The 12,676-nt window shown below is 44.2% G+C and overlaps 1 protein-coding gene across 6 annotated transcripts in view; it reads left to right on the top strand.

Annotated features, from left to right (window-relative positions):
* Positions 1-12,676, top strand: part of LOC118370742 (kinase suppressor of Ras 1-like) — a 65,279-nt gene that overhangs the window by 41,871 nt on the left and 10,732 nt on the right. For 3 of the 6 annotated variants that reach the window (XM_052467818.1, XM_052467820.1, XM_052467821.1), the window contains 8 exons: positions 6,519-6,666; positions 6,773-7,181; positions 7,373-7,509; positions 7,794-7,899; positions 10,724-10,807; positions 11,781-11,842; positions 11,963-12,075; positions 12,199-12,379. In XM_052467818.1, coding sequence (XP_052323778.1) covers positions 6,519-6,666; positions 6,773-7,181; positions 7,373-7,509; positions 7,794-7,899; positions 10,724-10,807; positions 11,781-11,842; positions 11,963-12,075; positions 12,199-12,379 — 1,240 coding nt within the window. Of the gene's footprint in view, positions 1-1,805; positions 1,934-6,411; positions 6,667-6,772; positions 7,182-7,372; positions 7,510-7,793; positions 7,900-10,723; positions 10,808-11,780; positions 11,843-11,962; positions 12,076-12,198; positions 12,380-12,676 lie in introns of those variants that run through there. The other 3 variants (XM_052467822.1, XM_052467823.1, XM_052467819.1) reach the window with 3 other exon arrangements.

Raw genomic sequence — 12,676 nt, 5'->3', positions numbered from 1 at the left:
TCCAGCGTGCGTCAGCTATGTAGCCAAGAGATCAGTGTCCAGGGGGCAGCGGTGGATGGGCAGGGAAGCTGGGCTGGCGAGTGTTATCCAGGTTTTTTTTTTTTTTTTAAACTAACAATGACTAAATAGCTTGTAGCTAGTTAGCTGGTTAGCGTCTGGAGGTTCTTGAGTGTGTCATAAAAATAAATAAAAATTAAAAGTGATAGCGAATCCGTATCACAGTGGGTGAGGCAGGTTTCCGGAAGGTATAAACAAATAAAAATCAAAGAGATAGAAAGTAAATGGGTTCAGAAGTGTTTGGGATGAGGTGAGTCAGATGGTTAGCAGGCCTGTGCTAACAAGCTAACAGTTCGTAGGCCCGGGCTAGACAAGCTAGCCGTTAGCAGGCCGAATAGCAAGTAGGGAGATAGCGAGGGCTAGAGAGCTAACCTTTGGGGGACGTCGCGATGGGGTGAGTCTGTTTATTCCTCTTCTTGCGGTGACATCGACAGACCGGTCGATGTCCTCTGGTCTAACTGTTTGGCCATTTTTATGTTTGGAGGAAAAAGGGGGAGGCTTGCAAGCCGAAGAACACCCTCCCAACCGTGAAGCACGGGGTGGCATCATGTTGTGGGTGTGCTTTGCTGGAGGAGGGACTGGTGCACTTCACAAAATAGATGGCATCATGAAGAGGAAAAGTATGTGGATATATTGAAGCATCATCTCAAGACATCAGTCAGGAAGTTAAAGCTTGGTCGCAAATGGCTCTTCCAAATGGACAATGACCCCAAGCATACTTCCAAAGATGTGGCAAAATGGCAAAAAAGTCAAGGTATTGGAGTGGCCATCACAAAGCCTTGACCAGAACTGAAAAAGCATGTGTGAGCAAGGAGGCCTATAAACCTGACTCAGTTACACCAGTTACACCAATTGAAAGGCAATGATTCCAATTACTGATTGAGTGTATGTAAATTTCTGACCCACTGGGAATGTGATGAATGAAATAAAAGCTGAAATAAATCATTCTCTCTACTATTATTCTGACATTTCACATTTTTTAAATAAAGTGGTGATCCTAACTGACCTAAAAACAGGGAATTGTTACTTGGATTAAATGTCATGTCAGGAATTGTGAAAAACTGAGTTTAAATGTATTTGGCTAAGGTGTATGTAAACTTCTGACTTCAACTGTATATCCCCTACCTACTCCCCCCCCCCGTTCTTCTTTCTCTTCCCGTCTCACTATCCCCGGTTCTCTGGTCTTAAGGCCAGCCTTAGTCTTATCTGGAGCGTCCAAGACGATGGCCTGTGGAGAAATGCTAGTGTTCATAGGAAGTGGAGGCAGTCTTCTGAGATTGGGTGGCAAAGCACTGATTAGTTATGGTTCTCTCCTTGTCTTCATGGTCCTGTCTGGAGGAAGGATTTCCTGAGCCATCCAATATTGAGAGAGATATATGAATCAACCCCATCAAGTAGTTTCTATGGCTCTTAGACTTGAGGTCACTAGCTGCATTCTGCACACACAGCTTATCTGTTGAGATTCTCTAATACTGTTTCTAGCAGTCTCGCATTCCACTACGGCTGCTTTGTGGGGTTACTAGGGCCACTGTGTTTGGCGGCTTGCTGTTGTGTTGGGCTACTCTGTAGGGCTTCCCTATTATGCCTAGCATGGAGATATTCTGTTAGGCCCAATGCCTGATGCACCGCTTTGGCATGCCAGAAGCAAACTGACAGGCTGGCTATCTGGCAGAGCCTGCTTGGAAAGAAAAGAGAGAGACAGGGAAGGAGGGAGGGAAGGGAGGGAGGGAGGGACTGAGGGAGTGAGCGAGAGAAAAAAAAACAGTGTGTGAGACTGCGCTCAGGAGACACTGTCACAGTGTTTTTGACAGTGTTTTGGAGCACTAGGGATATCACTGGGACATTAGAGAAGACAAAAGTCCATAAGGAGCACATGGTACGTACTACAGGAAAGCTTTTGAACAATCTCCTGAAGGAAAGCCTTTTGTATAGCATAGCAACATGGCCTTTTTTTTACCAGGTGTTTCCTGTTAGCCAGAGGTGTCTTACTTGAGAGTGACTTGTTTCTGCAGTGCTGATAGACTGTAGCTCTGTGTAGACTAAATAAGTTATTAGCTGATAATACTGTGTTAGTACACAAGACATGGGATTTAGTAGCACAGAGAAGATTACTGTTGTTGAGTCTGGCCTCTTTTAATTTGAGGATTTAAGAGGCGGTTGTTCTGTTTAGTTTGTTGACGTTAATAGGTTTTAGTATGCTCCCGTCTGTGTGTGTGTGTGTGTGTGTGTGTGTGTGTGTGTGTGTGTGTGTGTGTGTGTGTGTGTGTGTGTGTGTGTGTGTGTGTGCGTGTGTGTGTGTGTTTGTGTGTTCATGTGTGTTCCTTGCGAAGTTTATTTCTCTTTGTCTACTATTTCATTTCACTCCAGATATGAACTTATACATACGAACAACAAATTACAGACACACACAAACAATGACAACATCTCATCTGCCCAGACCTGCATGCTCACACCCCCATCCCTAGTGCCTGCATTACTGTTTGCCACTTGGCCTTAAATTGTATCAATTTGTTTTTACTCGGTTTCCCATGCTATTTCAATATTTCAATAATAAATCATTTGATTTTTCCGTTGTGTTAATAATGGCGGATTGATTGATTTCTACTTTTTTAGTCTACGTTTTTTCAAGATAAGTGATGAGAAGAGAATCACCCAGCCCATTGGGTATCTCAGTACACCCCCATAAGTTTCTACGTATTCCAGTAGCTTCCAGTAGCTAGGCTGATTAGTGTGTTCACCTCCTGGCTCACGTGTTGTGTGTCTGGGTGAGTGTGTTTCTTTGATGATTTATAGAAGGGGGCTTGTTTTGGGTGATATTAAATCATTAAGAGTCTATTGACCCACCGGTGCGTTAATCTAAGTAACATAATAAAAAAATCCCCATCAGAGTCCGTCAGTTTAAGCTAGAGATCATTTATTTTGCATGGGCTGCGGCTCAATCCCCCACATCCCCCTATGTCAGCCTTCCGCATCTGAGGTGGAAGGTGGCCGAGCTACACCGGTGTTTGTCAGACCATGAGACATCCCGAAAATCGCCCGAACGGTTTGGCCTACACTCTATGGAAAGATGGGGTTCTCCATTTTGCTCTATTACCCCCACAAGTGTCACAGACTCGTCTGAAGATAACCTATACAAAGGAATAGAAGTTTGGACGTAGTTTTGTGCCAACAACAATAAGGGGTTAAATATGTGTAGAAAAAATATATATACTATATTTCCTTAACTTTATTGCTGTGTACCTCCTCGATATATGACAGACACTTCAGAACCTTATTCCTTATGATTGATTTTTGGACTGTCTTTTTTGCCATTTATGAATGTGTTTCTATGGGCTATAGTAGTAAACGTCTTAAACTTTTAGAGGTTTAATGGGTGCAGGTAGCAAACGGATGAGATAAGGGGTTTGTGTGTGTGGTCATGGTGTGTGTGGTCATAGTGTTTGTGATCATGGGCTGTGTGGTCATGTGTCTGTTTGTGGTAAGGGACCGTTTAGTTGAGTTGTTTTTGTCGAACTCACTCTCCCTCTGGTTCTGTGTAGTCAGTCATCTGTTCTGTCATTATTAGGTTACGTCAACACCAAACACAGCCAGTCATAGCATGCCCAGAAAGGCTGACACCCAGGCAACGGTATGTGTCAGCCTTTTCATACGCTTTCAGTTTGAAGTTCTGGCCTGCCCCACACACAGTATCATAACCCACAGCACACAGTATGTGTGTGTGTGTGTGTGTCTCTCTCACACACACACACCTGCTATGTGTGGTCTGCAGTGTGCGTGTGTACATTCAACAGATGAGTTGGTCAGGTTCTACTGACGTGACAGTGCAGTTGGTTGAGATTGTGTCATATAGCCCGGAGATAAAGAGATTAAAGGTACCTTCAAGCAAAACCATATCCCCATTAGACACCTTGCTTCCTGGTCAATTTCCAACTCAGCTTGTCTTTTGTTGTGGGTAACAAGTCTGTCTGCTGATAAGAAGAAAGTGACTCCCTGGAAAAACAGATCATTCTATGGAGGGGTTGAGTTCCATGGTAGACCATTGCACCCCAATACACATCAAGTGCCACAGTGCTTATTGAAGAAGTAATACCTTAGGCAATAGGCATGACGGGCAAATAAGTGATCAGGTTTTAATGCGAGGTTCCAGCCAGGGGCTCTGTATCCTGGGACTCTCCTCTCACCATCTGCCTAGATACAGATACTGATAAAGAACAGTAGCCCTGGTCCGCTGCCACCCACACCACCCTCCCTTTGATCCTGCTACTACTGGAATAAGTGGGCACTTATCTAAGCCTCTGGTCCTAACCATGTCCCTTACACAAATACCTTGTTGTTATTAATCTGTACATAAAAGTGATTAAGTTCTTTAACACTAATGATACAAGCTGTTGAATTGATTACCTATTTCTGCCACGTGTGCATGCATTCACACACACAAGCACCCATGCACACACATACCCATGCACACACATACCCATGCACACACATACCCATGCTCACACATACCCATGCACACATACACAAATACACACACACTACACTACACTATCTGTCAATATGATAGCAAAAGGCTGGCTGGCTGGGTTCCTCCAGGGCCCACACACAGCCTCTACCAATCCTGCTAGTTTATTTCTGTTATGCAAAACAAAAGGGTCCAAAATAACAACAACGACAGGCTAAAAATAGAACCCGGTGCGTCTGTTGTCACCAGTTGCCCAACCTCTTAGGCCCTGCTGTGAAGGCCAGTGGTTCTTAGGGGGTGAGGGAGTCTGTGTGAGGTCTTGGAAAAGGTGGTCTATTATTCCACAGCTGTGTAGTCTCAGTGCTTGTCTAAGCTGCTGACTATGAATGTTAATTGCATTGAGGTCCATTGTTGTGTGGACATAGTAACGTTATGGTCAGCTAGGTTATTGGGAATAGGCTTTAGGAAGTAGAATTAGGATTTCCAGGTCTCATCATTTCAGTGACGCAGGGAAATAAACCACTTTTTATTTCCATGGTATTGTGAGGTACTACAGTAAAAGGAACATTCCACAGTAAGAAACTAGACAAGGGGCCTTTGAAGTTGACTCAAGCCTCAGTTTTCCCAAGCAGCATTGATATGACTGTAGAAACATATACTTAGTGGATCTCCAGATCGTGACTATAACTAATAGACCTAGATAATATCCAACTCCTCAGTCTCCTGCGTCCCTCACTGAGCCAAACACCACTTCATGCTTCCTTTTGTCCGTTTCCTCCATTTACCATGGAGACAATGCAGGAAGCTATTGGTTGCCAGGCGATAAAGCCTCCATCCCAGAAACCTCCCTCCCCCGCTACTCTGGTTAGTACGGTCCACTGGGCTGAGGACGGTCGCCGGGGAGACCAGAGGTGTGAGAATTCATTCCAGGGAAGCAATGGGGGATGTTGGTGGTATATGGGTTGGTATAAGCCTTCTTTTTATGGCTTGCCAGTAGATTCCGGAATTCACCAGTCCAGCACTGGGGTACCTCATCTCAGAAACCTCTGAGTGAACTATACTGAACAAAAATATAAACACAAAATGCAACAATTTCAAATATTTTACTGAGTTACAGTTCATATGAGGAAATCAGTCAATTTAAATACATTCCTTAGGCCCTAATCTATGGATTTTACACGACTACCACATTTTCTAAAATAATGTTGGAGGTGGCTTATGGTAGAGAAATTAACATTAAATTATTACATTCCTGCAGTCAGCATGCCAATTGCATGCTCCCTCAAAACTTGAGACATCTGTGGCATTGTGTTGTGTGACAAAACTGCACATTTTAGAGTGGCCTTTTATCTTCCCCATTGTGCACCTGTGCAAACATCATGCTGTTCAGCTTCTTGATATACCACACCTGTCAGGTGGATGGATTATCTTGGCAAAGGAGAAATGCTCACTAACAGGGATGTAAACAAATTTGTGCACAACATTTTTGAGAAATAATATTTTCTGGGATCTTTTATTTCAGCTCATGAAACATGGGACAAACACTTTACATTTACATTTTTATTTTTGTTCAATGTAGCTATCTCTTTAAGGATAGTGTTTTTCATTGGACTTGAAATAGCCACCAAGTAACCTCTAGAGTGACCAAATGTCACATCTTACACAATGTCCCCCTCTCCCTGCCTGACTTGGAGTGAGACAGGGTTGACACAGTCCTGTCTGAAGGTTGGGTTGATAGTTTGTCACAGCACGTCTGTGTAGAATGTCATAGCAACTTGTCTGGGACAACCACACACACACACTGCCCACGTCTCTCTCTCTCTCCCCTTTCTCTTTACTTCATCTCTGGCACACATACCTCCCTGCCTAAGTCTTCTACCCATCTGTTTCAGGTCTCCTTCCATCCTTTCCCATTCTCATCCTCTCTCTCTCTCTCTCTCTCTCTCTCTCTCTCTCTCTCTCTCTCTCTCTCTCTCTCTCTCTCTCTCTCTCTGTCCAGGCTGTACCAGTGAAGCTGTCCCTGGATGCTTTGCTGCAGATGTCCAGTTGTCAGGTGCAGGACACCATGAGACGACTGGGCTCCAACCCAGAGGAGTGCTCTCAACTCACCGTTGCCCTCTCCTGCCTGAAGAATGCTACTGAGATAGGTCAGTTACACCGTTATGTTACACCGTTCTGTCATTAATAACAGTGCTTATTGATGCTGTGTGCTTTGTAGTTTAGTACTATTTGTAACTCTGACCTCTGCTTTAGGTGGGGACATCAGGGAAGACACAGGAACCTTGATAACAGAGTCGCCCCGCCGTGACAGTAACACATTACCTCCTCTGGACCGTCGTCCCTCCACCCCTGCCACACTACCCTGTGGCCCCATCCTCAGTCCCCACACCCACGCCCGTTCTGTCTCTGTGACTGTTGTACCCTGTGTGGACGATAAGGGGCATAAAGTCTACACAGGCGACATGACGGACACCTTCCCCTCCTCGTCGCTGCTCCTCTCCAATTTCTCTCCCTCCAAGAGACGCACCAAGCACCTCCCACGCGCGCCCCCACCCCCCTCCCGAATGCTGCTGCAGCTCCCCTTCAACATCACCCTCACACGCAGCAAGAGCCACGAGTCACAGCTGGCCAATCGCATAGAAGATCCAGTGCCCAACAACAAGTGGGTGTTTCTCTATTCTGTCTTCTGAAATTAATTAGGGCAGCTATTTTGTGTTTTCTCTGTTGAATATGAGTGGCCATTTTCATCGCAAGTGTGGGTGTTTGAGTCAAAACCTATGGAATGAGTTGGTTTCTGTGTGAATGATGTGTCCGTTCTCTGAGTGACCCACACAGCTAGCCCTCTCTCTGCAGGAGGGGGAAGAAGAATAAGCTGCTCCTGAACGTGCACATCAACAGTAGCAGTGGGAACGGGTGTGAAGACTCCGCCTGCACCCCTGGTCCGGCCACCACCCCCTACACCCTCCCAGGCACCCCCACGCTGCTCGAACGTGAGTCCTGCTGCCCCAGTGGAACCTGGGAACTCTGCCGTTCTGCGTTTCCCTTTCTCTCTTTTCCCCCCTTTCTGTTTCCCTCATACTCAAATCAAATCAAATCAAATCAAATTTATTTATATAGCCCTTCGTACATCAGCTGATATCTTAAAGTGCTGTACAGAAACGATTAGAACTCCATCACTTTTCTCCTGTCTTTCTTTCTCCCACTCTTTTTTTTTCTCTCTCTCTTCCCCCATCTCCCTCTTGCTATCTCCTGTCCTCTGTCCCCCTTTGTCTAGCTCCTCTCACACTCCCTCACTCTCATTTCCTTCCAGACAACCTGGCATTGCACCGGGGGTCTCCACAGATAATGAGGAAAGATATCGGCCTCTCTGTAACACACAGGTAGGACACATCATCACCATACTTACATATCTATTGTTTAAACCTTAGAGGCCCTCTGGGTCTTAATGGAGTACAGTTGAAGTTGGAAGTTTACAGACACATTAGCCAAATATATTTAAAATATATATTTTTTTTTACAATTCCTGACATTTCATCTTAGTAAAAAATCCCTGTCTTCGGTCAGTTAAGATCACTACTTTATTTTAAGAATGTGAAATGTCAGAATAATAGTAGAGAGAATGATTTCAGCTTTTATTTCTTTCATCGCATTCCCAGTGGGTCAGAAGTTTACATACACCCAATTAGAATTTGGTAGCATTGCATTTAAATTGTTTAACTTAGGTCAAACGTTTCGGGTAGCCTTCCACACGCTTCCCACAATAAGTTGGGTGTAACGGATTTCCTCCTCTTCGTCTGAGGAGGAGTAAGGATCGGACCAAAGCGCAGAATGGTAAGTGTTCATGATGATTTTAATTAAAGAAAGCCCTGAACACTGAATCAAACCGATGACGTGAATTTACAAAAACCGAACCAGTACCATGTGGCCCAAACACTCACACGGAAACAAACACCCACAAACCAAAAGTGAAACCCAGACTACCTAAGTATGATTCTCAATCAGAGACAACTAACGACACCTGCCTCTGATTGAGAACCATACTAGGCCGAACACAAAAACCAACATAGAAAAACCAACATAGACTGCCCACCCCAACTCACACCCTGACCTTACTAAAACAAAGAATAAAATAACAGAACTATGGTCAGAACGTGACATTGGGTGCATTTTGGCCCATTCCTCCTGACAGAGCTGGTGTAACTGAGTCAGGATTGCAGGCCTCCTTGCTCGCACATGCTTTTTCAGTTCTGCCCACAAATTTTCTATAGGATTGAGGTCAGGGCTTTGTGATGGCCACTCCAATACCTTGACTTTGTTGTAATTTTGCCACAACTTTGGAAGTATGCTTGGGGTCATTGTCCATTTGGAAGAGCCATTTGCGACCAAGCTTTAACTTGTCTTGAGATGTTGCTTCAATATATCCACATCATTTTCCTACCTCATGATGCCATCTATTTCGTGAAGTGCACCAATCCCTCTTGCAGCAAAGCACCCCCACAACATGATGCTGCCACCCCCATGCTTCAAGGTTGGGATGGTGTTCTTTGGCTTGCTTGCATGCCTCCCCCCTTTTCCTCCAATCATAACAATGGTCATTATTGCCAAACAGTTTTATTATTGTTTCATCAGACCAGAGGACATTTCTCCAAAAAGTATGATCTTTGTTCCCATATACAGTTGCAAACCGTAGTCGGGCTTTTTTTATGGCGGTTTTGGAGCAGTGGCTTCTTCCTTGCCGAGCGGCCTTTCAGGTTATGTCGATATAGGACTTGTTTTACTGTAGATATAGATACTTTTGTACCTGTTTCCTCCAGCACCTTCACAAGGTCCTTTGCTGTTGTTCTGGGATTGATTTGCACTTTTCTCACCAAAGTACGTTCATCTCTAGGAGACAGAACGCGTCTCCTTCCTGAGTGGTATGATGGCTGCGTGGTCCCATGGTGTTTATACTTGCGTGTGTCACGTTCTGACCTTAGTTCTTTTGTTATGTCTTTGTTTTAGTATGGTCAGGGCATGAGTTTGGTGGGTTATCTATGTTCCTTTTTCTATGTGGTGTTTTTGTGTTTGGCCTAGTATGGTTCTCAATCAGAGGCAGGTGTCGTTCGTTGTCTCTGATTGAGAATCATAGTTAGGAAGCCTTTTCCCACCTGTGTTTCGTGGGTGATTATTTTCTGTTTCAGTGTTTGCACCATTCGGGACTGTTTCGGTTTTCATTTTGTTTCTCTTGTTCTTTTTGTATTCTGTATTCATTCTCATTAAATTACATTATGGATACATACCACGCTGCATTTTGGTCCTCCGATCCTTCCTACTACTCCTCCTCAGAAGAGGAAGAAGAAAGCCGTTACAGCGTGCTATTGTTTGTACAGATGAACGTGGAACCTTAGAAATTGCTCCCAACGATGAACCAGACTTATGGATGTCTACAATGTTTATTCTGAGGTCTTGGCTGATTTCTTTTGATTTTCCCATGATGTCAAGTAAATAGGCACTGAGTTTGAAGGTAGGCCTTGAAATACATCCACAGGTACACCTCCAATTGACTCAAATTATGTCAAGTAGCCTATGAGAAGCTTCTAAAGCCATGACAGTTTTCTGGAATTTTCCAAGCTGTTTAAAGGCACAGTCAACTTAGTGTATGTAAACTTCTGACCCACTTGAATTGTGATACAGTGAGTTATAAGTGAAATAATCTGTCTGTAAACAATTATTGGAAAAATTACTTGTGTCATGCACACAGATGTCCAAACCAACTTGCTCAAACTATAGTTTGCTAACAAGAAATGTGTGGAGTGGTTGAAAAACTAGTTTTAATGACTCCAACCTAAGTATATATAAACTTCTGACTTCAACTGTATGGTGATGGGATTTGTGAAAAAAATACATTCCTGGTTTTTAGCTCAGCTTCCTAGCTTGGCACAGACCCCAAACATTTCTTGCATTGGTCTGGTGGGAATGGCGCCTCAAGAATCTGAGAATTTGAGTTATGCAGACACTCAGTCAGACCCAGTGTTTATCTGACTGGAAAGTGTGTATTTATTCATTTTGATCTTCCGTAAAAGTTTGGGGAAAAGAGATAACAGATTCCAATGAAAACCATTTGGGATCTGGCAGAATTACAACACATAAACTTCACTACAGTAGGCAACTCCAACATTAGAAGTTGTGAAATATATTAATATTTAGCTTCTCTCTCCTTCTAAGGTTTTCAACCAAATCCTGGCTCTCACAGACATGCCAGGTGTGTCATAAGAACATGATGTTTGGTGTTAAGTGCAAACACTGCAAGTAAGAAGAAGCCTTCTATGCGGTGCATTCAGAAAGTATTCAGACCCGATAACTATTTCCACATTTTGTTACGTTACAGCATTATTCTAAAATGTATTAAATTCAATGTTTTCCTCATCAATTTACACACAATACCTCATAATGACAAAGCGAAAACAGGTTTTTAGAAATGTTTTCACGTTTTTAAAAAAGTATTCAGACCCTTTGCTATGAGACAAGAAGTCTTTGGCCTGAATGCCAAACATCACGTCTGGAGGAAACCTGGCGCCATCCCTAAGGTGGAGCATGGTGGTGGCAGCATCATGCAGTGGGGATGTTTTTCAGCAGCAGGGACTGGGAGACAAGTCAGGATTGAGGGAAAGATGAATGGAGCAAAGTACATAGCGAACCTTGATGAAACCTGCTCCAGAGCGCTCAGGACCTCAGACTGGAGCGAATGTTCACCTTCCAACAGGACAACGGCCCTAAGCACACAGCCAAGACAAAGGAGTGGCTGCGGGACAAGTCTTTGAATGTCCTTGAGTGGCCCAGCCAGATGCCGGACTTGAACCTTATCAAACATCTCTGGAGAGACCTGAAAATAGCTGTGCAGCAACGCTCCCCATCAAACCTGATAGAGCTTGAGAGGATCTGCAGAGAAGAATGGGAGAAACTCCCCAAACACAGGTGTGCCAAGCTTGTAGCGTCATACTCAACAAGACGCTGTAATCGCTGCCAAAGGTGTTTCAACAAAGTACTAAGAAAAGGGTCTGAATACTTATGTAAATGTGATATTTCCATTTTTATAAAAAACTGTTTTTGCTGTGTCATTATGGGCAACGATTTAATCAATTTTAGAATAATACTGTAGCGTAACAAAATGTGAAAAATGTCAAGTTGTCAGAATCCTGTCCGAATGCACTGTACATCTCCGCATTCATTTGTTCACAAGTCACTCTGCTCCCCCTCGAACTACTGTCTCCTCTGCTTCCAGGTTAAAGTGCCATAACAAATGTACCAAAGAAGCCCTTCCCTGCAGGATATCTTTTCTTCCACGTAAGCCCTTGTCAATTCCTGCATATAAAACGACAAAAAATGCACAATGTAATTATCTTTTTCCCGATAAATCCCAAGAATGTCAATTTAGTACTGAATCATTGTTCTCCTATTTTTCAGTCCCGCAAATCCGCCGGGCAGAATCTGTACCATCCGATATCAATAATCAAATTGACCGCACAGCAGAGTTACCAATCCAGTTTGGCACTTTACCTAAGGTGCTAACCAAAAAGGTAGAAAAAAGTGTTTTAGCATACGTGTGTATGTGTATTAATAGTAATATCACCATACATGGAACCTCTAATTTGTCCTGAACCTTAATTTATGAAACCTTTCTGTTGAAAACCCTCTTTCAGGACAACCCTCCCATGTTGAGTCAGATGGATTCCAGCAGTAACCCCTCCTCCACCACTTCCTCTACACCCTCCTCGCCCACCCCCTTCCAGCAGAGCAACCCCCCCAGCGTCACCACCACACCGCCCCCCAATCCCTCGCCCGGACCCCAGGGGCCCCGAGACAGCCGATTCCACTTTCCAGGTCCTCACAATGACAGGCCCTTACAGGCCCAAGCACTCTCTACAGGCCCAAGCACTCTCTACAGGCCCAAGCACTCTCTACAGGCCCAAGCACTCTCTACAGGCCCAAGCGCTCTCTACAGGCCCAAGCACTCTCTACAGGCCCAAGCGCTCTTTACAGGCCCAAGCACTCTCTAGATTCCTACCCTGTTCCACTAACATTTCACTCCAAAGCAGCACTTCTCCAGTATCTCTCACAGGCATTCACCCCAAAGACTCTAGATTCCTACTGTGTTCATCTCAATCACAACACTTAACT

The sequence above is a fragment of the Oncorhynchus keta genome, chromosome 18 (genome assembly GCF_023373465.1).
Source record: "Oncorhynchus keta strain PuntledgeMale-10-30-2019 chromosome 18, Oket_V2, whole genome shotgun sequence".
NCBI lineage: Eukaryota > Metazoa > Chordata > Actinopteri > Salmoniformes > Salmonidae > Oncorhynchus > Oncorhynchus keta.
The sequence above is the reverse complement of the archived record's forward strand: the minus strand, read 5'-3'. Positions and strand labels throughout refer to the sequence as shown.